The 25,266-nt window shown below is 49.2% G+C and overlaps 1 protein-coding gene across 1 annotated transcript in view; it reads left to right on the forward strand.

Moving 5' to 3' along the window:
- The first annotated feature begins 3,982 nt into the window (after nucleotides 1–3,982).
- Nucleotides 3,983–25,266, forward strand: part of LOC128274390 (diacylglycerol kinase eta) — a 51,253-nt gene continuing 29,969 nt past the window's right edge. Inside the window, exons 1-2 of the mRNA XM_053012585.1 lie at nucleotides 3,983–4,081; nucleotides 8,445–8,555. Coding sequence (XP_052868545.1) covers nucleotides 8,469–8,555 — 87 coding nt within the window. The 5' untranslated portion in view covers nucleotides 3,983–4,081; nucleotides 8,445–8,468. The remainder of the gene's footprint in view (nucleotides 4,082–8,444; nucleotides 8,556–25,266) is intronic.

Genomic DNA, 25,266 nt, shown 5'->3' on the forward strand with positions numbered 1-25,266 from the left:
CAATGGATACCACGAACAAAAACGCATCCGAATGCAACATTTTCGGCGACATTTAAAGCGTTTTCGAAAGGATAATGTGGATTTTGAATGTGGATGTGGATTATGAATGAGACTTGGGTCTATCACCATGATCCTGAGTCAAAACAAGTGGCCAAAGTGTGGTGTGAGCTTGGTTCTTCGTCTCCGAAACGAGTTTGTGTCCAGAAGAAACCAAGAAGTTGTTGGCATCAGTTTCTTGGGGTGCGAAAGGAATTATGTTTGTGAATTTTTTGCAAACTGGATAAATTGAATAAATTCCGATTATTATTGTAATCTTTTAGACCCGCTGAAGGTAAAAATATCATAGAAAAGACCTTGTTTGCAGAACAAAAAAAAACTTTTTCATCAGGACATGAATTGTTGGAACATCTACCGTATTCACCAGATTTGGTCCCTAGCAACTTCCATCTGTTTCCAGACCTAAGAAACTCGTGCGTGGAAATCATATTTTGCAGCCCCTCACATCAGGAATAGAACTCAAAAACTGGAATCTAGTAGGAACAAGTGTATTGATGTTCAGGAAGGATGTACTGAATAATAAAGAATGCATTTCAAACCATAACATTGTGGTCTTCTTATCGAAGCACAAAACTTATCGAACAACCTGGTGTAGAAATCAAATCGTCCAGTAGACCTTGTCGTGTCGTTAGTGGAAAGCGTTCATCGGTCCAACACCCCAGCTTTGAATGGTTTTAGGAGGGCCGCGTTGGGGATCCGATAATGCACCTGAGTTCAATTGGCAGGAATTCTTCGGAACTCACTGGTTGAACTGCCGGGAACGGTCGACCACTAATCATAGAATACACCACCACCACCACGAGGACTTGTTGACATCTGACTGCGTTGGCAAACCGGTTCAATTGGCAAAAAAAGGTAACATCTCTCGTTCGATCTTTCATCGGGTGCTCCAGCCGGCGGACTATTTTTACTCCACCACGAGGATGACAGAAACGGCGAACCCATTTCTACGAATGACCGTTCGAGAAGTGTGTCATTATTGCCGATCGGAGTGAACGGGGCAACACACCGTGAATAGACCGCTTAGTAGAGTTGCTACGCTACCTGATTGGTTCTCGATGTCCTTTGGAAATGGTCCCCACGATCCACGGTAGTTCCATTCCACTTCCCACGGCAGATAGGCTTGATTGACGTGTCACATGCACAAAAGCACCGGTGCCCCACCGGTGAGTGGTTCAGAAATAGAGATTCGAGACTAAAAATAGATGGTTTGAATCTATTTAAGCATAACTGCAGAGCTTTATGCAATGCAATATGCTTTATGCAGGGTTTCTGCATAGTGGAGTGAGTATTATGAACCATCGGAACACTCCGACTGCCGAGCCGGATAATGGAAACGAGTTGTAACTGTTTCGCAGAAACGTGGTTAACTTAGCATCGGTAACTAATCAACTCAGCCTGCTGGTTGTCGGTTCAAATGCACCATTCGTGTAACCGGCATTTTCAGTAGCAGACTCAGTAGACTGTGGTTCCGTACTAGATGTCGTCGTGAATAATGGAGCAGTTTTCAGTTCTCCAGGAAGTCGTCTTCTGTTCGGTACAGTTTGCGGTAGCTTATCAAGCTGAACTTTTGGGAACTACGCAGCTCTGACCAACGGTGAGTAGGTTGGCCATACTTTCGGCAGTAGCCCAAAAAAAAGGACTCTCCGCACGCCCAGGCAAGACTCCGCGCCAAATAAACGTAAATTTGGTAGTACACCCTGCGCACTCTGGACGTCTCTCGGAGTACAGGCGGAGCGAAGCAAAACAAAACGGAAAATAAGAGCGACACCCTAGCGGCCGTTGCCTCTACCGGACCCACCAGGACACACACACGAGGACGAGTCGAGTTCAGTCGGTTAGTGGGAAAGGCTGGCGACCTGATCCTGGCATCTGTTTCAGAGGACCCGTGACTACCACCACCAAGAAAAGCGATACGATGCGATAACACACACGGTTACGCTCTTGTTTACCGGTTCTCCCCGGTGCGTGCGTGAGAACCGCAGCGCCGTGCAGGAAAGAGAGTGGAAGAGTGAGAGAGAGCGAGTGAAAAGAGCGAACCGTAGCGTAACGTGCTCCTCACACACACAAAGAGCGCGTTGATGGAGACGCATGGTGCTTTATTCGAATGGGAGAAGGTGCGTGAGTATTGGTCCTTACGGGGTACGGCGGAACGGTTATGGTACGCGCGTTACGTCGCGCGGCTAAGGATACGACGAGGTAGTTAACGCGGCAGGACTTGGGCGTGTGTTGGGTGCGCTGTTGTGTTGGTGAGCGATTGGTTCCCCCCCCCCCCTCCCATCGTCGGATGTGTGTTGGTGTGGTGCGAAAAAAAGCCTGGCAGCTTGGTCCACCGGTCCGGCCGCGCGACACACACCGACCGGGACGGGGACGAGAACAAAGCCGCAAGAGCTCGCGCGCGCCCGAGCGTCCTCGACACTTTGCTCGGCTCGGCGCTTGCGGTGGTGGTGGTCCACGGTGCAGGATGTGCTGTTGTTTGGGGGTGGTGTGACAAGTGTTGGTGTTGTGGTTGCGGTGCGCGGATCGCTGATACGCTGATTCTGGACCACAGTTTGGGGCTTGGCGAACGGCGAACAGCTCACGGGTCCTGCTGCAAGCGGGTATCCTGTTGCTTCCGACGCAGCGTGAGTGTGCGCGCGCCCGCGCCTGTGTGTGTGTGAGTGTGTGGAATCGCTTTTACGGGGGTCAGGCCCGCGTTACCGAGAAACAACGGCAAAGGTACCGCGGGCTGTGCTGTGACTTCCACACTCGTGCGCTGTGTTTGGTGCGGATTTCAGTAGTGTAGCCGCTGCCGCTGCCGGATGACAGGCCGGACGACACTGCCCGCTGCAGCAGGGTACCTTTGTCCGGGTCCGGTTCGATTGTCGCTTTCCGTAGCATCGTTTCCCGTGCCAGGCTGTCAGTGTCAGTGTCCGAACACTGATTATCTGGCCAATTCCGGCAACATTTGTCGTTAGTGCTCGTGCTCGCTTCGCTGATGGACTGTACGTTTCCGGTGGCTGTCCCCTGGCCGCAATCCCTCCCACAGGTGGTGGTCCTGACACAGGCGGAGCGACAGACCCCGAGACCGATTCACCGATGGCTGTGAAAAACAACGCTAGATAGAGTGCGAGGACGCGTACGGTTTGATTGACGGAACCCCGCTCGAGCTCCAAGTTTGACAGCTCCGGGACGAGCTGTCGCGTAACAGGCAGCTACGAAGGAGCATTACCACTACTACAACGAAACCAATCCGAATTCTGCTTCTGCCCGGTGTTCCGTGATAAGCATCCGGTTTTGCTTCGGGTCCCGGACGTACCGGGAAGTGTCCAGGTTTGCGGACGGTGACGGGACTTCCCAGGAAGGCAGGCAGGCAAGTGAAGTTTTGCGCAAGTGAGCCTCCGGAAGAGCCTCGCTCTGCGACTCTGAGAGAACCGACCCGCTTCGGCCACTGGTCTCTTCTGGTGTGGGTGCGTGTGCGCTCGCCCCTACGTGTGTGTGTGTGTTTACGTGCGTACGTTCGCGTGGTGTTCGTGGTCGTGTGCCGCGCGGAAAGCATGAAGAACAGCGAACGGCGCGAAGCAGGGATGCAGGACCGAGAGCTGAAACTAGGTCAAAACAAAGAGTAGAGCGTCGCGAGCGTAGACGTGGGCAGTCGTGAAGTCGTCATGTAGGTGCACCGCGCCGCCCAACCTGTGTGTGTCTCCGCCAAAAACAGGACCTCCACAAAAAGTCCTGCCGGGGCCCCGTGTACACGGTGGCGGTGGCTTCTGCCACGTTCTGCCCAATGAGTGTTTGGCGAGCGGCCGGAACCTGAGAGAGAGTGTGTGTGTGTGTGGGTGGGTGTGTGGGGGAGGCCGAGTAAACACAATTAGTACGAGCGTATCCGCGCCCTTCATCCTTCACGTCGCCGGCGGCGGCCATGGCAGGGATGGCGCACGGCAGCCCCCGGACCGGGGACGAGTCGTCGGAGAGCGAGAACGAAACTGAACCGGCCAAAATCTTCCACCGGAAATTGTCAACCAAGAAGGATGTAAAGTCCGCGGTAGGTACGGGTGGTCCCCGCTCTCCCCACGTTGCGCTCGACCCGTGGATCCCCTGAAGCGTTTCGTTCCGTTTCGTTTGCCACCGCCGCGTGCCTCGGCGGGGTGGAGGATGATTAAATTTCCTTCGTTTCCGGTGCCAGACTGCATAGCTCCGGAGCCGGTGGCCGGAGGCTTCGTTAGAGTGTTGCCGGTGTTGCTGCTGCCACGGGGTGAACTGAGCAGGACGATGAGCCCGGTGCAGCCAGTCAGCAAGCAGCTCGGTGACATTCCGTACCAATTATTCTGCCAATCGATTCCGTTTTGAGATATCCGTAACAGTATCCGAGTGGCGAGAATAGCAGGGAATGGTGTATTAATAGATGGATTAATTGCGGCTGCAGCAAGCCAGTGTGTTGTGGGTTCGCGTTGGCTTTGAGAAGGACTTTTAATGCTTTAAATAAAATATCTGGTAGGTCTCTGATATCTGCAATAGATGCGGTCTATAATAGGCAAACTTTCCAGTAATGGCTAGTCTACTATGAGCTGTTTTGGGAAATGTTAGGAGGGAACTGTTTACTGTTCGATTAGTTCCATAGTCTAAAAGGCTTCACAATCACTTTTTGGCCTCCATCGGCCATCACGGCTAAGTTCGTGTAGTCTTGTTTTACAGGAAGATAAGTTTTTACTCGCATAAGTGTCAAAAATTGCGACTTTAAGAAATTATTATAAATTGAAAAACAAGATCCAATTAGACTGTGAACCGTTTTAGGGGAATGTAGTGACATTCCTTTTCATTTCTACACAGCCCAGCGCTGCTTGCAATTTTGTTGATTTCATTTTCCCCTAGCACCAAGTAGCGGTAGTTACGGTTGGTGAGCTGCACCAGTGTGTGATGGCGGGGATTTCGTTCATGTGGACTTTATTGCGCAACGTACACGGTCCAGAAAAACATCCCTCCGGATACTAAAAGCATAATCATGCTACTCAGCATGCAGTTTTCCGGCCAAGGCTTGGCCAGCTGGGGTGTGATGGATGAACGTTTTGTGAGTAACAGGATACGGTTACACACTGCACCGGAGGGTTCCGCTGGTCTGATCTGGGCCGTTGCCCGAGCTGATGGATCCTGTTGTTGGCATCCTTATTTCATCGTATGCCGCTAAGCCACCGGGGTACGGGAGTGCTACTGGAGAACGTTTCGTGTATGCACATTTATGGCCGCGAGTCTGTTGAAATCAGAGAACTAGCTAAAGTGCTTCGGTAACTAACTGTCTAATGTCTACGCTATGACGTTAACGAACAAAAATGTTTTCTTTTTGCTGTAGGCTAGTAGCGATCTTCAGGTATGGTTATCCGATAGGATCAATTTAATCATAGCAATTACACAGGTTGATCCACTGATAGCTTTAGTCCAGAATAACCAGAATTTGAATCTATCAAATGTATGTACCAAAAAGGTGTGGCGCTTCCCACAGGAATTTACATGACGTGTTGTACGTCAACGGCATGCGTGTACCGATTTGGAGTAGATGGGTGCGAAAGACACCGTAAGCAGACGAAAAGGGGGCAGAAATAATTACACCAGAAACCACTAACTCACCTGGGGATGACATTACGAAACTGCTGGAGCCGACAGTTTGTGTACGGCCCACTTTCGGCCCAGTGTCCAGCGGGCGAGTTCGTCCGAGATTGTTGCCTCAACAGGCAAGAAAAAAAGGACGCCTGTGACAATGCTTTCTGCAGGCCATCCGTTATCGCAGATGCTGGCACGGATGGCCAGTTCCGTTCCCAGTTCCCACGCTTCTGCCCCCCCCCCCCCCCCTCCCCCTGACGGGGGAACCTGACGTACCGGAGATGACGGTCCGTGATGGATGGCTCCGGCTCCGGGAACGATACCCCTGGACCCGGGTCCGAACCGAGACAGGACGTGGCGATTGACCTGATTTCGTCGTGGCTTGCGTGGCTACAGCATCGGCGACCTCATTAACTTGTAAGCGCGTTCTCCGAACGCGAACGCACATAGCCCGGTGGCCGGAAGTGACGGTTGTGGCGTGCGATACGGTCGACGGTGATGACGTCGGTCGTCGCGCCATGACAGTGAATCGTTAGACGGGCGCCGCTGACAGTCGGTTCTTCTCTCACAACACCCAACATCCTTGTCCTTGGAGCAGTTGCCGCAGGGCGTGATGGCCATGGTGGCCGACGGTTCGCGTATCGTTTCAATGTAGCGCGATAGTGGGTCAGGGTGACCGCATGGAACATCCGTCTCCGTCATCGTTCGAACGAACGTTGACACACGCTAGTTGCTGACAGTTGGGCTGGGCTTACATGGGAAGGAATCGTGTAAACTTACCGTAGAACAGCGACCGATGGTCACAGCGTGGTCATATCCAGATCTTGCCTTGTGCACCTCAGCGCACGAGGATGGCTCGAATGGAGGATGGTAGGGGCGGTAGTCCACATGACTGATACGGACCCGTCGGAAGCAGATGTTGTTGCCCTAGCACCGGCTACGGTAATATTGCCTGAAGATAGCCGTTGCGTTTTGTAATGTATTCCGTTCGTTTTAGTGCAGAGTATCCCAGATGTACGATGGTTATTGTACACGGATAGGAAAGATTTGCTATCGAGCACCTTCAGTGTCGTGTAACAGCTTGGTTCGTTTTCCTGCGGCCTTTTCAATTCAAACCGTCATTACATGAACACATTTAAAAGCAAGCGTTTTTCCACTTCCACTTTACTTTGTCTAACAATTGGATTCTAAACTACCGATTACTTGACTTTTGAAACGTCAAACGTAGACAAAGTAATGTTATTCTGCTGTGGCGATTAAATAGATGATCGGTTAAATTAGATATCTGTCGAATATTAGATATATCTAATATTGGGTTGGTGAAAAAGTAATCCTTTATTTTCTCGGTAGATGGCTTTAGTGATCGATATCTCGTGAAGTATCGATCGTACAATTTCAAGTTTATGCTCATTTTAAAGTTAACTCTTCACACTTAAAAAAATGCTTCACTATTTATTGTTTGTTTCAGTCGCTTGTGAGTTACAGCGTGTTAACAATGGAAGTCAACAAATAGAAAATTCAGTACACTTTACAGTTTCGCTGAAATTGTGCATGGTGTTCATGGTGCCGATACTCTATTCCATTGTCGAAAATGACGATAAAATTACAGAATTAAGTTGATCAACTTTGGCATGTTAGTAATCAGAGCATCGGCAAGAAGCTAAAGATTGACAGTTAAGCACTTTAAAGGCGCTGGTTTTAAGCGCAAAGCTGGATTTAGAAAGAAGCTTGATATTTGGGTGCCAGACCAATGAGCACCAAAAACATGATGGATTGATTTTATTGCATCCACCGTAAAGACCTTGCACCAAGCGATTGACACCTTCAACATATTTCCTGTATGATGAAAAATTGAGATCAAGAAAGGATTGTGAAAATGGGCTGCTCGGGTTTTTCGCCAATAACGACCAAGGCCTTCTTTGAGAGAGGCGTTCTGAAGCTACGCTTTTAAAGGCAATAAATTTTCCATCAAAAGGGTGAATATTTGACGCAAATCGGACCATCGGAACACCTTAAATACAGTTTTGAATTTCACGCAAAAACGTGGACTTCTTTGTAGCTTCCCAAATATTTGAATACTTATTAATATTTAACTTTTGATTGTCCCAATTTATTTTTCATCAGAAATTGCTGTGCTATAAAATGACAACGGTAACCGAAAGGAACAAAGTCCAACATTGTCTCTGGGGCTGGCCAAGACTGGTCGGCTTTTGTAGCTGGATAAGAAAAAGATATAGCTCAACGAACATTTAAGCAATCCTTCCAACTTCCAATAGTGCTAGTATTCTTCTTTCGAATGGTGTCAATTTTGGCCCAAGCTGTGATGAAACTCACGGAACAATTTTTAACCACGAGCCTTGGGTATCAATATCATTTTTGATTGATTCAAATCCTTTTCAGTCAAAATTACCTCGTGCTCAATGTTAACGAAAACGTCAAACAAAGTGGATATTTTAAAATTACAAGATAAATTACGAGTCAAAAGTGACAATGAGCACGCCGTGGCTTGAACCTTAATTGTTGGATCTAAATAAATCACCTGCATTCAGTTACGTTATCAAACAATGATTTTAACATAAGCATCGTGCTTTTACGTATATGAAAGTGAATCACATCCTTAAGTTGTTAAAATATGAGATTGATCCAAGTAAACAAACGAATTGGTGAAATGTGGTCAGTGCGTCAAAGTCTCGCCTTGCTGGCCCGTCCTGTCAAACCGTTCTTAGCGCGGTTGTACATTAAAATACAAAGAAATAAAGTTGAGTTTGGCCATAGTCTAACCATGAACCATGTCCGGTTGTACCCTTTTTCAGGCCGCCATCAAGGAGGGCTACCTAATGAAGCAGACCTGGTCGTTCCAGCGCTGGCGTCGGCGATACTTTCGGCTCAAGGGACACAAGCTGTACTACGCCAAGGACAGCAAGGTAGGTACCCGCAGGGATGGTCAGGGAGAAGGCAGCGAGTGGGGTGGTCAACTGGCCAGAGGACACAGGTGTGTGTGTGGGTGTGAGCGTTCCGACAAACGGTCGTCACGTGGTCTGACCCTGACCAATTTTCTCGCCCCTGACACGGGTTCCCGGACAAGGAGATCCTTGGCCACCGTCCAGGGGCCGGCCCGGATCGGCGAATCTAATCTGCGGCGAATTGACGACGGTCCTCGGTTGTCAGCGCGGTGATTGACGGTGGCCAACATGTTGCACGTCGTCATGTTCGGTGCCCCGGGACGTGCCCAGGTGGATTGGTCCGCTTGACGAGGGCCGGAGAAATTAATCTAAACCACCGTAAGCTATCGCCGAAATCACCGTCGCCGGCCAAAAGGAGCGCCCCAAAACAGCTCGCGCCCAGAAATTGATTCAACTGCGGGCTACGGTCGAGTCGGTGTCGAGTGTTCCGTTCAAGATATTCGGCCATCGATACGATCTGAATGGGGCATTAATAGCAGCGCCGGAACAGTACGCCGCCGCACGCAACTTCCTGCAGCAGGAGTGGCAGGGGCGGACGCCGAATACCCGTGGCATGTAAAGTGGATTGTGTCGGCAATAAAGTACGCCACCGACGGAAAGCGATCGAAACGGAGCCACTCAAGGACTCGTAAAACGGTTCCGCTTTGAGGGACTCCGGACTCGGCCCTCGGTCACGTCCGATCGGTGGTGGTTTCCACGGCGAGTCGGCCGTCGACTTGGTCGCCATTTTGTGGTTGTAGACCACCGTCGTGGATTGCCGGGGATTGTTTTGGGAACACACACACACACAAACAGACGCGGGAAGTGGCTCAGGTGGTGAACGGTTCCCATTGTTCCGGTCCGTTAGATACGCAGTTGTCGAACGTGAAGTTATGGCACGTGTTGATGTATGTGCGTTCGCCTGGTCCGACATGGCAGCTGGGAGTTTCAGGAAGTACACTCTCAACCCGACACTCTGGGTCGCCGAGGACCAACAGCTCCCAATGGTGGGAGCACTTAACTCGCAGCGGCAGTTGGAGAGTAGTGGACGTATCGAGTGTTGCTCTCGGTCTCGGACCGCTACGTTGGACCCGTGCAAGGCGGGGTAGGCCGGGAAGCGTTACACTACACCGACGTCGGTGGCGAAGCATTTTCTCGTGCCAGTAGGGAATGAGGCCGAGAGCCTGTTCCGCCTAGACCCGCCTTCAACATTATTGACGACGCTGAGACGCGGAAGACTCTTCAGCAAAGCAGAAGCGTTAGAAGCCACCCGCCCATGGCACGGTGCCAGTGGCTTAGGGAAGTGTTTTTTCCCCGGCCACGTCAAGAATCCAATGCGGCGTTGGAAACAGCGGACCATAAACAATTATCGTGGCAATGTTACACCCGTTGTAAGTGGCGGCCACGGCGGCTTACGGCGTCACCTACAATGGATGATTGCGGTACGGGGAGCTCGGAAATGGCGCTTTGGAGCGGCACCGACATTTGCATAAATCTACGGGCCCCCGGCAATGTTGGAGGGCCCTATTTTTCGGCGCTGTTTCGACCCCGAAGCTTTGGCCTCCCGGCTTACGCCGGTGCTTAATGGCGAAGCAGCAATTTACCATTATTCTCTTTGCCGGATTACCGTTTGTGGAATAAATTATGTTTGTCGACGGGCCGTAACGCAAATATTATGATTCTTGGGCTTTTTGGGGGGAGGTAAAGAAATTGCATTTGGCGACGAGATAATTTTTGCCGCTTTGCAAATCCTTTGGCAAAATTAAACTTTGAAGTCAAACTCATTCCCTTACTCTCCTGAAGCAATCTGAAAGTCGGCGGTTATCTTTGTTTCGTTTCAATTTCCACCCATACCAACTATGGGTCGTTTTTCTGCGCAAAGCAATGTGCCTTGAAGGTGCATTCCTCAAGCTAAGACCAAAGCGAGGAACTATGTTTCACGTTTTGTTTAGTTATTTGTTATTTCAATCATTGTTTGTGTGTGAAGAACATCAAGCCAAATGGTAGCAGTGAAGGAACTTTGACTCAGGATCATGGTGATAGACCCAAGCCACATCCATAGTAATGATTAGATGCTCAAAATCCACTTTATCCTTTCGTAAAAGCTTTAAATGTTACCGAGAAAGTTGCATTCGATTCGGGTTTTTGTTCCATTGTTAGTGAATATGGCACCAATTGTGCACACAGTTTTCTGAAACCCAATATTTCAATCAAAATATTGCTCACCTGTGGTACACGGCCCAATGAGATCTACTAATTCTCTTTCAGTCACACGACAATTTTTCAATACGATATCCTGTACTGTTTCTACGATTTCAAGTGCTGTTGCTGTTTTTGGATGTCCTTAATGTGGATCGTCTTCAAGGATTCAGCAATCCATCTTTCTACTCTAATAATTGACAGCGAAGAGTCCTTACACACTTTCAACATTCGTTCATAAATTTCCTTTGCTTTTAAACCTTCCAAAAATAAAAATTCAATCACTGCACGATACTTGATTTTGTCCATTTAAAAAAATACTGTGACACATCGATACTAAATAACTTGTAAACAAAAATGAATTGACTGATCGAAATGATACTTCACATACGTTCATATGAAACGTGCACTAACATAACAAAAAAATTAGGTTAGCAGCGCCCTCTGTTATTGAAGCTCAAAACTTATTGAACAGCCTGGTAATTTAAAGCGATCCATCCAACCGACGGTCAAATGTGTTAAATGCGATAAATACGCGCCATTTATTTTGTTGATAGCTCTGCGTGGTTATCCATAGTACTTTCCTTACTATCTTCAATGTATCCTCGTGCAACAAAATGTTTAAAGTGTTCCTATTCGTATGTGCGAGTAGAACAAGGATGTAGACTACAGACCAAGTAGAGTTAAGTATCAACAATACTCAATTCTTTGTAGTCATGCATACAGTAGTAAGGGAAAGGCTTAAAATGCCAAACATACAACAGCTCAGCCTGGGAGTGCCGGCTGCAGCATGCAGTTCTTGCAGTTCAAGTGCAGCGGCCATTGATTCGTGCGGAAAGAAGCGCGATTCAAAATCCAATCAACCATCGTTGAAAGGTTAAGTGGTTTTTACATGGAGTAGCAGCATCGACCAGTGCTCCGCTGCTTCACAACGATTCATTAATTATCAATCAAACACCATACTTTCGCCGACGTCTGGTGCGGGTCTGTTCGACCGACCGAGAGTAAGCAGTCCCAATCGGGCGTGCCAATGTGCATCGAGTCCCAGGCATCGGGCCCAATAAGTGCGTCATTGGAAGCTGTGCAACACACGTACGGGGCGTGCAGTGCTGCACCGTGGCACCTAAGAATAGATTGGCCGGCCGATCCGGAGCGGCTCCACTAATGAGATCGTTAGGGAAGTGCTGTTTAAATGTGGCCGACGGAGGGCAAACTAGTGCAGCGCAGTCCACGGAACGTAACACGTCGGATTCGGTGCGCAGGCTATGGCCGTTTGAGAGTTGGACCGGCGATGGGAGTGTATATTTATGCTCAGCTGTTCGGCGAGCCCATCCAGCCGAGTAACCACCGGGATTAGCAGTTACCGGGACCGGGATTAGATGACGGGTCGGATCTGGATCGGAACCCGGAAACAGCCCGCATTTCCGCATGTACGGCCAATTATTGACACTGCGTATTGATTACACTATCTCACCTGGGCCACGGATCCGCAGCCGCCGCAGATGAAACTGTTTTCTTTGCGGTGCATATTTTCACAGGCTAGGCCCGTGGCGGTGCACTTTGCGGAAAATGCTGGGCTATTTCGAGGCACGATTGCCGTTTTTACTGGCGAACGGGCAGTTTTACCCGTACGCTGCGCACTTCAACTGGACCAATGCAATCAATTCGACTGATGCTAATTACTCATCGACGATTTCAATTACAGCCCTGGTTGGATTAAATTCCAGAATTCCAGAGGACTAATTACGCAATGCTCAGTTGCCGGCTGCGGGGCTTGCGGCATTCGAAGCATCTGTAATGTCTGAATCCAAAAGGTGAAAACAATGTTTTGCATAGAAGTTACCATCATAAACTTTTTTCATGTTATTGCCAGTTAATTTTCGTCGAAAAACTGTTTCAAGTTTTTTCCGCATGACGTTGAATGGAACATTTTTTTTATATCAACATTGCATGGTTCGAAATTTTATCAGTTTGAGCTTCAAGCTGTCAGCTCTTGCAGCATTAATTGATAGTTTATAGGGTGTATAGTTTGGCGTACCGGTTACTTGTCATATTTTCGGAATGGTAAATGAGAATCGAGTTTTCAAGTTATTTCAATCTTTGAATCGTTCAATATACGATTTGACATGAGCTCGATCGATTTGACATTTTTACGCTCGGATTTACGCTTCGTTTGAACTCCCAGTAAGCGAAAGACTTTAGCTCGATCCCTGACAGTGTATCATCTTGAGTGTATTACTTTAAATTGGTGCTTCATATGACTCTGTCGGTTCTAATAATAACAAATAATAAATATATAAATAATTTCATGAATGAATAATTGTCATGAATTTTATATTGAAACATTGTGCTCATTAAAGTCAATGGCCAAAAGAATACTATTCAACGACTTCTAATTTGATAAAATGAATCATTCACAAAGCGTAAACGTTACCTACATAACTTATTATTAAGAAGATGAAATTTCAGAACATTCAAAACAACACGATTCTGCATCTTGCGTTGGAAATTGAACGGAATTTTTGTTATAGTTTATTGAGAATGTAAACAACGCAAGTCAAAAAGGAACTTTTCTCTCAAACAATTTAACAACATTTGTTTCCCGCAAATGTTTGATTAAACGCACTTTCGCGGGTGGTTTCTCGTTGTTATCAATTAGAGAAAAACCGTCCACACCGCGGGCTCCCCATCCTTCTCAGCGGGCTACAGAAATGATTGCTGAATGATTGATGGGTGTGCTGCCTGGACCGACGGCAATTTTCCGATTCATACATCCCGTCATACGGCCGTGCCCGGCTGCCCCGGTATCTCATAATCTCATTTCGTTGCGCCGTTCAGAGAACAAACAAACCCCGCCCGGCCGGTGTGGCGCCTTTCGCCTATCTCGCCCTGCCTCGTGGACGAGGAATGTGTTTTCCCACGGTTGACCTACCTACTGGCAGCCCGCAAAAGTCCCGCTCCCGACTCCCGGCGGCTGGAGCGGGTTGTCGAAACGCGAAACCCACCGTGTATGGCGGGCCGGGCCGGGCCGCTCTATCCATCACTTTTCCAATCACGAATCTGACACCGTTAACGTGACGATAGTAAATTTGCACAATTTTCACTCCCCCCGGGGGTGGTTGGTTGGCTGAGAGGGGGTTACTATCATCAGGCGCGGCGGTTGCGCTGGTCGTGGGATTCAAACCGGCGCATTTGGCGCCGCGGTGGGTATGGAGACGGGGGAACCGAAATTCGCCATCGGAAAAAGAAGAAGGAAAACCGAACCAACCGGGTGAAGAAACCCCGTTGCCACTCCTAGCCGGCGGTGGAGCACCAGGCGTCTCCATCGGTGACCATGCGCCTCCATCGAATGGACGGCTGGCGCAAAATGAAGCGAGAAAAATACTATCAAAACGGGTGGAAAACTTTTCGACTGGTTTGGGAGGGGCGGGGGTGGGGGTTGTGGTGCTTCCCTCCACCACCGCCACCACCGCCACCACCGCCACCACCGTCGTCTCCCGGCGGTTACGTGTCCGCCGGCGCTAGGCGTGCGGCAAAAGGAGCACCGCGAGGCGTAAGAAAAATGTCTCGCACGTGAGCAAACACAAAACGTACCCCCAGCCATAGGGTGGGCGGGCGGTTGGACAGGGGATCGGAGTAGTAGCGGCGACGGACGCCCCGGACGCCGATCGGAGCACGTCGGCTGCTGTGAACGTGAGACTCTCGGCTCCGGTAGCCGGGAAATTGTCGAAGGAAGGCGAAAATAAACGGCCCAAAGGGTGTGCGTGTGTGTGTGTGTGTGTGTCGAACGTCTCGTGACCATCGGAGTGGAACTGACCGAGCGACGGACGGGTGGTGATAGGCGGGGAAGTCATCATAATCATGTGTTGCGCATCGGGGTTCGTCGTACGGGTTGTAACCGGGCGCGATTGGCAGTGTGCCTGCAAGAGAGCGAAAGAGATAGAGAGACAGAGAGAGAGAGAGGGAGGGTCTGCAAAGAGACAGAAAATGAGCAGGTCAGGTCAGTGGTGATGATATCGATTGGGTATCTTCCGCGTGCAAACGGAGTAAGGAAAACCGAAAAAGGAAAAAGGTTACAACACTCAAAGACAAAGTCGAAGAAAGAGAGAACCCGGGAGCGGCGGCCGAGAGAGCTCCGAATCGGTGCCGAACTCAACAGAAAAAGAGAGAGAGAGAGAGAGAGAGAGAGAAGATGAGAGGCACGAGCGCTAGTGAACGGAAGCTGCGGTTTGGAGGAAAATCGCTTCCCATTTGTAAAGTGTAAACCATCACCACAGCCAACACACCCACACACGCGCACACACGCGGGTCAAAGCATCAAGGACGCTTACCTTGCGCACACCCCGTGACCCACGTGACGCCCTCCACCGAACGCCGAAGCCGAAAAGTGTGGGAAAGTACGTGGGTCCGTGGGAAAAACCAGGACACGGGTCTCAATGGTTTGGGGTGGTGGAAAATGATTTGCTAACGAGGGACGTTTAGCGAAGCGGCGGAAAAAAGCGGCATAAAATACGGCGCAAAACGGTGGACATCTAATTGCCCGGCCGATCATTGGCACGTGGCGGTGTCGCGTCTGTTGCTCGTTACCATCCTGGTACCAATTTTCGCCCAAGCCTCCCTCGGGCTGGCCCGGGGCGGTATGACGTATGGGGTTGCTTAAATATTGATGGCCAATGCCAAGCGGGCGCCACCGAAGGGCAAGCAGCGCACCGAAAGCGGCGCCCAATCAATTATTAATGGGCCCGGGGGACGCGTTAAATCACAACGGCCACTGGGCTGGTATTGATTTCGTAAGAACGCGCTTTGGGACGCTCCCGTGGGACCACCTGTGCTCCGGGGCACCACCTGGTGATGTCCTGGAGTTGAGGACTTTCCCGGCCACGTGCTTCGGCCACTGAAGTGTGATTAAAAACGCTCCGCTTGCGACACGGTGCCGGTGGTGGGTTCGGTGAAGCGAAAGGACCAAACCGTCCTGGATTTTGGGCGCCAACTTCGGGGTACCCCATGCGGACCGGTGCCTGCCGAGCGGCACTAATGATGATGGCCGTGTGCGGTGGGAAATCTTGGCGCTGGAAAACCATTTCACCAGCTGAGAGCTCGCCTTCGACTCCTTTTTCTCTCTCTCTCACTGCATTTTCTCACACGGAGTGACACACGGAGAGCATAGAGAGAGAGAGAGCGAGCGAACGCGATGAGATGGCGCGATCGGGCGCAACCGGGACAACTAGCGCCCCCGGTAGCCCGGGGTCGGGTTTCAGTTTCGCTTTCGGTGGGCCGCCTCCGGCTCAGCTCGCTCTCGCGGCACTCCAGCGCGCATCTCTCCAGGGGTCTCCGGGCCACTGCAGAGCTCTGCCGCAGCCAGCAGAGTAGAATCAAAAGTAGAACGCTCGGCGCGGCCGACGGTCAGTGTTGGATCTGGGTTCTAGCGCGCGGCACACGGCCTACGAGCGCTACCGACAACACCAGCCACCAGCAAAGCGCGCGGCAACCGACGGACCCGGACCGACCGACGGGAAGAGATCGCTCGGTTCGGTTTCTGCTACCTGCCGCTGCTAATACACCACCAGGACAATCACCGCAACTCCACGGGAGAGGCCTCAACCAACCCGGGGAGGCAGCCGAAGACTTTGCGAGAACCGGAACCTTGCGTGTGTACCTTGTGGCGCCCACGCGTCACAATCCGTTCGAACGCGGTGACAGTGACAGTCGTTTGTACAGTTTCAAAAATAACGACCCCGGACGGTGCACTGCCGGGCGAGTGTTGAACAGGTGCACCACACGAGTTAACTGCAACTGCTTTCTGTAGTCTGTGTAGTGTGTGTAGTCACCTGCATTAGCGAGTTACGTACCTAAGCAATATCACCCCCGTTCATAGCCGTAGTGTATCTGTCACACCGTTTGGGCCGGAAGAAGAGTCCTACGGTGTACGCCACGCTGCAGTGGATCTGTCAAATGAATGCCTTCCTCAACTAAAGCCTCGATGAAATTATGCAATCATAGTCCGTAGCCCGGTAAGTCCTGGGGAGCCTGGTCGGTCGTAGCAAGTGACCAACAGTCGCCCGGTCGCCGTTTCAAACTCGGACCCATTCGTGATAGTGACCTTTTTCTATATAGAGCACCTGTACCGTAAGCAATTTTCTGGTGAGCGAAAAGCAACCAACCAAAAACCGCACGTAGATTGTTGCCAGTGTTTAGAGTTAAGTCCTTATAAGTAGTCCTTGTAACTTTACGCAAAAAAACTAAGCAACCTAAAGTTTCTACCGGAGGCTTAGCGAGTGTGTTACGGTACAAAGAGGAAGTGGACTGGCGAGTTTGGTTTCGGGTCGAGCGCGATCCGTGAGTGTGCGAGTGCGACCGTTGAGTGAGTTGATTTGGAAAGGTTCAAAACTATTTCGAGAACGGCCACCGCACCGCACAGGGAACGATACAATCTATCACACTGGCACCAGCTTTGCCAAAACTGTGAAACGGAAACTATTGCAACGAGTGAACGTTTGAGGCAGGGCACTTTTCTGAACCCTTTTCCGGTCGATAGCAACAAGTTACATGAGCAATACCACCGGCGACGGTTACGACGTCCACGTGCAGGTGAGTCAGTGAGTTTGTGAGTTCGATTTTCTTATTTAAAGGAAAAAACGAAGATTCAATTTCCAAAAAATTTCCAAATTATCAGCGGCACTTAAAGGAACGTGGCTACTACCCGTTAAGACCCGTTTCGAACCGCACGGTCCAAATAATTGGATATTGATTTTCATAAGCGATTTCGCCAACTTGACGCGCGCGCCACACGAACCCCAGACAAGGGTTCGTCCTTAGCCGTCCCACCGAACCGTGGCGAGGCAAGGATCAGGTCGTGCAGAAACGCGTCCTCGGTGGCGCGACGTGAAGGATCTTCGGCCTTCGGCTCTTGGGAACCCCTTATTTTTACACGGCCGATTTCGAGGGTCAGTAAGTGTTCGATGTGGCTTTGAAGCTGAAAAACTCTGGGGTGGGTTCCCTGGTGCCCGGTGGGGCCGATAAGGTACGACCTGTTAAAGATCGGGCGAAATGGAAAAGGTGCGGTGTAGATATAAAGGTGAAACCGTTCAGTTAACTGACATTGAATATCAAACGGCGGAAGGGTTCGGGTTTTCGCAACTCTCTTGCTCTTGCCGAGTTGCTGGGCATCTGAAATTCAAATTGTTGAATTTACCTTTACCTTAATAATAAATTTCAAATACTTTACCTTTAATTTCCATGCTAAACTGTATGAACGCTCGTTACGTTAACGAAAATATGTAAAACATTTTTGCTACCTCTTATGGTTGGGTGGAAAAATACTTAAATAGACAATATTAAAAAAAGGGTTTAATTAAATATTAAATGTCTTATTGTGTCTGAGCTGGCGACGGTATCTACAAACCTTCCACCCATAAAGTTTGTCCGCCAACGATATTCGTTGACTTCGAAAGCAATACCTGACGAAATGTTTACTAGGTTTTTGGACATTTGCAGTCAATAGTCGTGATAAATGATTTGAAATGTCAACCTTTTTCAAGGATTTCGTTTGATTATATCAATTGGGTGTTACAGTGATTAAACTATAGCTTAACATTATTGGTTCTTAAACATTAGTTATTGTTTAGTTTTATTATGTTTAAATGTTCTTGTTTAACTGTTAATATAATTTACTTAAATTTTTTTTTCTAGATTTGTAGACGTCACTCTTGTATTTCCAATCTTTTCGGCTTCGGTGGCAACTAACTTCGGTCCAGGTGCAGTGGTGTACAAAATAAATGGAGACACGGAAAAATCGGTCCTAACGAAGATCGTTGTCGACAAACGCACAAACCCCATTCGTTGTTATCATCTTGATTCTAAATATCTATGACACCAAACGAAATTACTACGAATATTGGACATTTTTTATTGGGCGAAAGGTCCGTCGTTGTTGGATGTATTTGACGTTGACATTGGTACTGCTGGTAGGTTAGCAATCATGCTACAGTTGATGGCTCTCGAACGCATCGCGTTCGAACGATATTTCGATCTTGATATTATTTGAAGGCTAACGGATATGAGAACAGACGGGTCAGGTAGTTAGACATTTGTTCGAAGAATTCCTTTCGTGTTGGTTTTGTTCAAGATAGTTCCTTCTCCGACAACTCGAGGTCGCTCCCCAAGAAGCTGCCTTTGTCACACCCCAATGAGGTCATTTAGTCTTAGTCCAAAGGCAAAATATTGACGTCGAGTCAGTTAGAACCGCCGGCGATTGCGTCGTAAAATCTGCCTTCAATTTGTTGACAATGATCATTAGCACCCTCTTCGATTTATCGATCTGTTATCATGCACTGGGAGGGAAAATGCGTCCATCGCTTTGCGTAACCATTGCCCAAAGCCGATACCAGCCGAATCTGCTAAGTGCTACGTCGTCGTCCCTTGACCTGAAAGCGACGTGACGTGTGGCCACCGAAGCGGTCAATAAGTAATCGAGGGCACTCCCACCGAGAGATCCCCTCGGCATCCTGCACGCCACGCCCGACACACCGTTTTCCGGCGTCGTGTGTGGCCGGGTCCCGGACCGCAGCGGTGATGCGCATCTGCCCGTGTCATTCATAAAGTCCGAGAAACGTCCGACTCATTTGACAAGCGAATTGGCCACACGTCTGGGTGCGGATGGGTGCCGAGGGTGAACTATGTTGTGGCGATGCCCTCATCCGTCACGGGTTGGAGGAGTAATATTCTTGACAGCAGTACATAAACAAAACGGGCCAATGTTTATGAATATTGAATGGATATTGATCGATACACTCGATACTGCTGCCAACCACCCCGCTCGATGCTGCTGGCCGGCGGGAAGTTTGGCATCCACTGAGCGAGCAGCCGCGGGACGGCGGAAAGGGCGGCGATGGAAGGCATACGATCCTTTTCTTGTCGATACCTGGAGTGGCACGTGGGGTATAAATAGACTGGATACATATGTCCGTTTGTGTTGCCGTTTTTTTTTGGACAACATTCCGAAGCATGGACATTCCTTTGGGGGCATTCATTATTATGGCATGACTTGAAACTATCGTCCGAAACCGAAATTTGTCTCTACCGAAGAGCGACGAACACGCAAACACCGTCACTGTCACACAAAACGTGTCTTGGATATATAGACCGCCGCTGCTTGCTGGCAAGCGTGTTGGGTTTCTATTGTCAACGGGTATCTATTGATTTGTAGCGTGAGCTATCTTCTGGTCTATTAGACTGCTGATTGCATTTTGTGAGGTCATAGAAGCAACGGCGCACGCCAAGACCGATAACATCACCAGTGCTAGCACCTTGTTGATTACTAGTAACTGTTTTTTTTTATTGAGAACGCTACAATTCGATAACACTTCGTGAATTGCCAAGGCACAACTCAAATGGTAACACTCTTTTGGTGGATACCAAACAAGCATTCGTCGGGGAGTAATGAAAATGATTAAAACATGATTTAGTTACAATCTAGTGAAAGCAACGAGACTAGTTTTTGGATTTTGTGAGATTGTGACACTATTACAGATATGAAAATCGGAAATCGGAGAATCATTTCATTACGAAAAAGCTATTAACACTTTAAATTAATTCATGCGTTTTTTATTCGACAATTGGGGCCTAATTAAAACAACAAAACATGTGACTACTTTAAGGAAAGTATTGCTCGTCGTATCTTTTATGTAATTCATGAATTCCTTGTCGATAGAACTCCTCATCTTTAGAACTTCTCATCATAAGAAGTGAACCGCTGCTGCCAAATCGTTATTCATGCAACGGACCAAGTAGTAGTCCCAGTTCCCATCCGACATTTTCGAGATAGGTTTTGACCGGTTTTGGAATGTGTGGTCGAGCGTTGTCATGTTGAAAAATCAGCCCCTCATGTGTTGCATCCCATCCGGTCCATTTATTGACCAAAGCTTGCTTCAAAGGCATTAATTTTTTGGTTTTGAATTATGTTTTAAAAGCTTATAGTACACAACACCTCACATATCCCACCATATGCCCCGGATAACCTTTGCACAGTGAATATTTCGCTTTGGTTGCGATGGACCTGGTTCACAAGTCTGTAATCAGGCCTTTTTGCGTTTAGGATTCTCGTAATAAATCCAGTTTTCATCACCAGTGACGAATCGGTACTAGAATCCCTTTCTTTTCAGCCGCGCAAGCAGAAATTCGAAAATGGGTTTCCTTCTTTCAATGTCTCTTTCTTTTAATTCACGTGGAACCCATTAAGACACTTTTCTAATAATTCCCACGGCACTCAGGTGGTGGGAAACTGTCGTGTGGTCAACCCCTAACATTTCTGCAAGCTCTTTTTGCGCACTGTGACATGTATCCTGATCCTGAGCAACATCAAATCTTCATCATCAAACTTTTATGGTTGCCCAGGTCGCTCTTGGTCGCGTGCAAGCCAAAGTCACTACTTTTAAATCTCGAAAACCACATCGTACACGTTCTCTCAGCAAGAGCATGTTCATCAGAAAGTTCCATTACGATTACTTTTGGTAGTACTTGTCTTCATATTGAACTTATGAAGAAGTACTCCCCCCAAAACCACTTTATCAGGAACAAAAGTCGACATTTTCAAATGCTTAAAAAAGGTGTTGTTTACACTTTAACCTAAAAACTTATACTGCGTTAGATGCCTATTGATAGTAGACAGTAGTCAAACACACATTTAATAAGAAAAAAATAGTGAAATTTAGTGATCTGATGTTTTATCGTAAAGCCGCATAAATTAATTCAAAGTCCTAATAGCAATACGAGCTCAGTCACATTTGTCAGTTAAAAGATTTCGTTAGAAACGCGATTTTATAGAGCTGCTTTAAGGTTTTTCATGTTGTCAAAAGGTAAATGTAATAGAGCTAACGTGTTTCTTTATTTGCTTTGCCTTCAATATTACGCTGAAATGTAAACAATCGTTTAAAACGGTCAACAACGCAAACATCGTGGTGAATGTTGTGGCTTCCATGTTTGCATGGAGTGTTTTGATATATGATATGAGGTAGATATTCAATTCAAACGTCAGGAATATGACACCAAACCACAGGTCGAAGGTAAGGCTCTTAAATATCTTCGCCTACGTTGATTGAACTGCGCAGTCCGTTATCATCTGATAGATATTGATTTTCGGACCTCAAGAAATTCTGTTTGAAAAGAAGCTTATTAAATCTTCATGAAAGGCTAACAAAATTGGGAATTCCGCAGATCAACGTGCCTGAAAGAAAATAAATAGTAGATTTCGCAGATGATTGCATCATACAGTAAAGTAACGAAGAATTAAACCAGCAACGAATGGAAAAAAACAGATGAAAAGTGTAATGGATTAAGATTGACGCTACGGAATGATAGCGGTACATAATCGCACAGATGGCCCAAAAAGGTACCGATGCCGGCAGCGTTCGTCAACAAACTCTTCTCCGCCCGCCAACAAACGGCCGCGGCAAATAACCGGACCGCGTGGTGAGTAATGAAAATTGATGGAAAAACCATTTTCCCCTGTTGACCGGCGTGGCTTTGTTGGCGTGGCACCGACCGCAGCATCACCAGTGGTGGGTGCCCAGCGCTGGAACAGGACATTGTTTAACGGGGAGTCACATTAGCGGCAAGCTACACCGAGCACGGCCCCCGGGCGACACACTAGTGCAGCCTTCTTCATTAGTCAGGTTGATTGTTTTAGGGTACAGTTTATGGTTCATATATAACACGCCGGTGATATCTATTATCTGGTCCGGGTCCTGGTTGCCTGGTCCGTGCAGCTAATGAAAACGATAATCAAGCCCACGCAGGCAGGGTGAAGGGTAGCCCGCCGGGAGACCGTGCCGGGTGGCGCCGGACGTCATCCGCGGGTGTCCAAATAAATGACCCAAATACGGACGGACGAACGGATGGTGACCTCAATTGGGCCGAAACAATTTGTCGTCTCGCCATCGCCATCCCCGGGCAGATTTCCCGCGAGAGCGGCGAGCGGGAGCGAAACCGAGAGCGGCTAATAGTTAAACGTCGCAGGGCCGTCAATCAATCAACCTAGGGCCCCGTTGTGCTGAGTTGCGTTGTCTCAACCGAACCACCCGGACCGGAATGGTCAACAGTCGGGAGTCGTCCTGGAGCCGCCCCGTGGCGCTCATCATGGCAGGCCTCCATCTGGCTGGCCTCACTTGGCCAGACTGGATTGGTCGCCAATAGATTCAAATCTGACAGGTTAAAATCGGGCGTCCCGAAGCTCGACGGGCCCAGTAAGATCGATCGAAGCCCGGTGTCCGATGAAAAGGATCATCTGCGGAAGCAATTAGCGAACCCGAGTCGTCTCCCTTCCGATCTGATGGATTGGTTGGACCGGGCAGCCGGACCTACTAGCTGCCCATTATCGACAGGTATTACGTCACCGAAACGTCCAGCACTCCCGAAACCGGCTATCTGGGCGCGACGGTGCGGGGATAAAGATGATAAAAGACAGCGTTCTATCTGCCCGTTTTAGGGTTTGATTTATGGTACGGCTCAATCGGCGTTTCATCTTCGTAACGGACCGGGCCCCTTAACGATATTGCCATTCGATAACCGGGACGGACTTGTTTTACGATGATAGATATAGCGTCGCAAATGTCCACTGGCACTTGGGGTGGGGGGTTTCCTTTACCGTGCCGTTGGGTCGGGTGCTAGTTCGAGCTAGGTTCTTGGACGCTCTGCCTGAGAAAAGCCTGTCCAGGCGGCAAACGATCGATCATCCCCGAGGTGGCCCTTGACGGTGCTCGAAGCGATTGTAATCTTGTTTTTACAAGAAATGCTGCGTAGTTTGAGTGCGACCCGAAGGGACAGGTACACCTCTCTCGCTAGCCCTCTCGACATCGGTGGCCGCTTGGCCGATTGTCAAGAAGGGCACCATATGTGGGACGTGGGATTATAGCCGGCGAGCGAGAGATTCCATTGCGTTATGGGTTTATTTTTTACAATTACATTACGATTGATTTGTGTGAGTGTTTTTCAGCGAGCATGTATGTGGGCGCCCGACAATTCCTTTCCAACGAAGTGTGCCATTTCGTTGAGATGCTTTCGGCTTGGGAAGTGGTGCCCCCGGGAGCATAGGGCACTCCTGCGCACACACGTTGGAGTTCGTTGCCGAGAGTTCTGATCGCTTTGATCCGACTCGTAATTGACAACGAATGGAATTTCTTTCCGCCGGATGGCGTCGAACTTCAAATGTCTGGGCCGCCCTTTTTCGACGCAAAATTCGGCTGTTTCGGAAGTTTAGCAAACGAAGGCTTCCCGGCTATCTTCAAAGGACGTCCGCGCCCCCTTGTCTGGTCCGGGAACGGTTTCGAATGGGTGCCGTGAACTGACGCGGTTTCCGTGTGTGGCACTCGTTTTGCTTTTCCTCCGCCGGTCTAATACAGGCCCCGGGGCAGCTCTCGAGGATTCTCCGGCTTGGCGGATTCCCGGCTTCGATCGATATCCGCTTGATCACTTTTTCAGCGCACGACACGCGCTCGGGCTCGCGAGTTTTTGCGGGAAAATCCCGCAATTCAGAGCCCGCGAAAAGAAACCGAAACCACCCAATCCCAATCCCAATGTCTGCCACGTGTTGGTTTACAAAATGGCGTCGCGAGCTGTTGAAAAATTCACAACGGCACAACGCTCGCACGGAACTCCCGCGGTGGCACAGGTGCTTCGAACGGGGAACTTTATTAGTTTAGTTTCGACACCTTGAAAGATGATCCAGCGCAGAGGGAAGCAGCAGCAGCAGGTCGCGGGCTGGCCGCTGCTGACCGCGTCGGTCCGATCGATCCGAGGGCCGAGAGCTAATGGAAGGCGTATAATTTATGGAAAAAAGCTCTCGGCCACATCGGCCGGAGACCGCAGCTTGGAGGTGTTTGGCGAGGCTACTAACTTTGCCGACTTACGGTGCCGATGACGTGGACCTCGTCGCTCATTCTGCAGCCTGCAGGACCGGGACACTGGACCAGAGTGTCGGCAAGCGAAAAGTGTGCCGTTGCTCCACGACCACGAATCAGGTGCGCGCACCAGGATGCCGAGGGTGCCTTGGAATGGTAAAACTTGTGGACCGTCCTCGTGGACCGTTGGAAGTGTCACTCTTGCGTCATCATGCGGCACACGGCTGCCACTGTCGTCGTCGTCAGATGCGCCGTAGTTTCATGTATATTCTTATGAGCCCATAATCGAAATGGCCCGGTCGAGATACGAGATGGGGCCGTTCCGTTGCGGCTACGGCTTCCAGAAGCCAACCCGGGGCATCCAGGGTGTCCCAAAATAGCCTTACCGGGATAGTTTCCGGAGCACCGGACGGGGCCTGCGTGGTGTCGGTGATGATTCTTGATTACATTTTCCTGATACAAGAATAAGTCCTTGATCCCTCGCTGGTACCGTGGCCTGGGCAGGGCCAGATGGGGTGGGCCGTCCCGTATTTATGATCACACATGGGGTCTCTTTACCTACCACGAGGTGAGTTGGCAAAAATTAAAAAGAAAAACCTGTC

Source organism: Anopheles cruzii, chromosome 3 (assembly GCF_943734635.1).
Source record: "Anopheles cruzii chromosome 3, idAnoCruzAS_RS32_06, whole genome shotgun sequence".
Taxonomy (NCBI): Eukaryota; Metazoa; Arthropoda; class Insecta; order Diptera; family Culicidae; genus Anopheles; species Anopheles cruzii.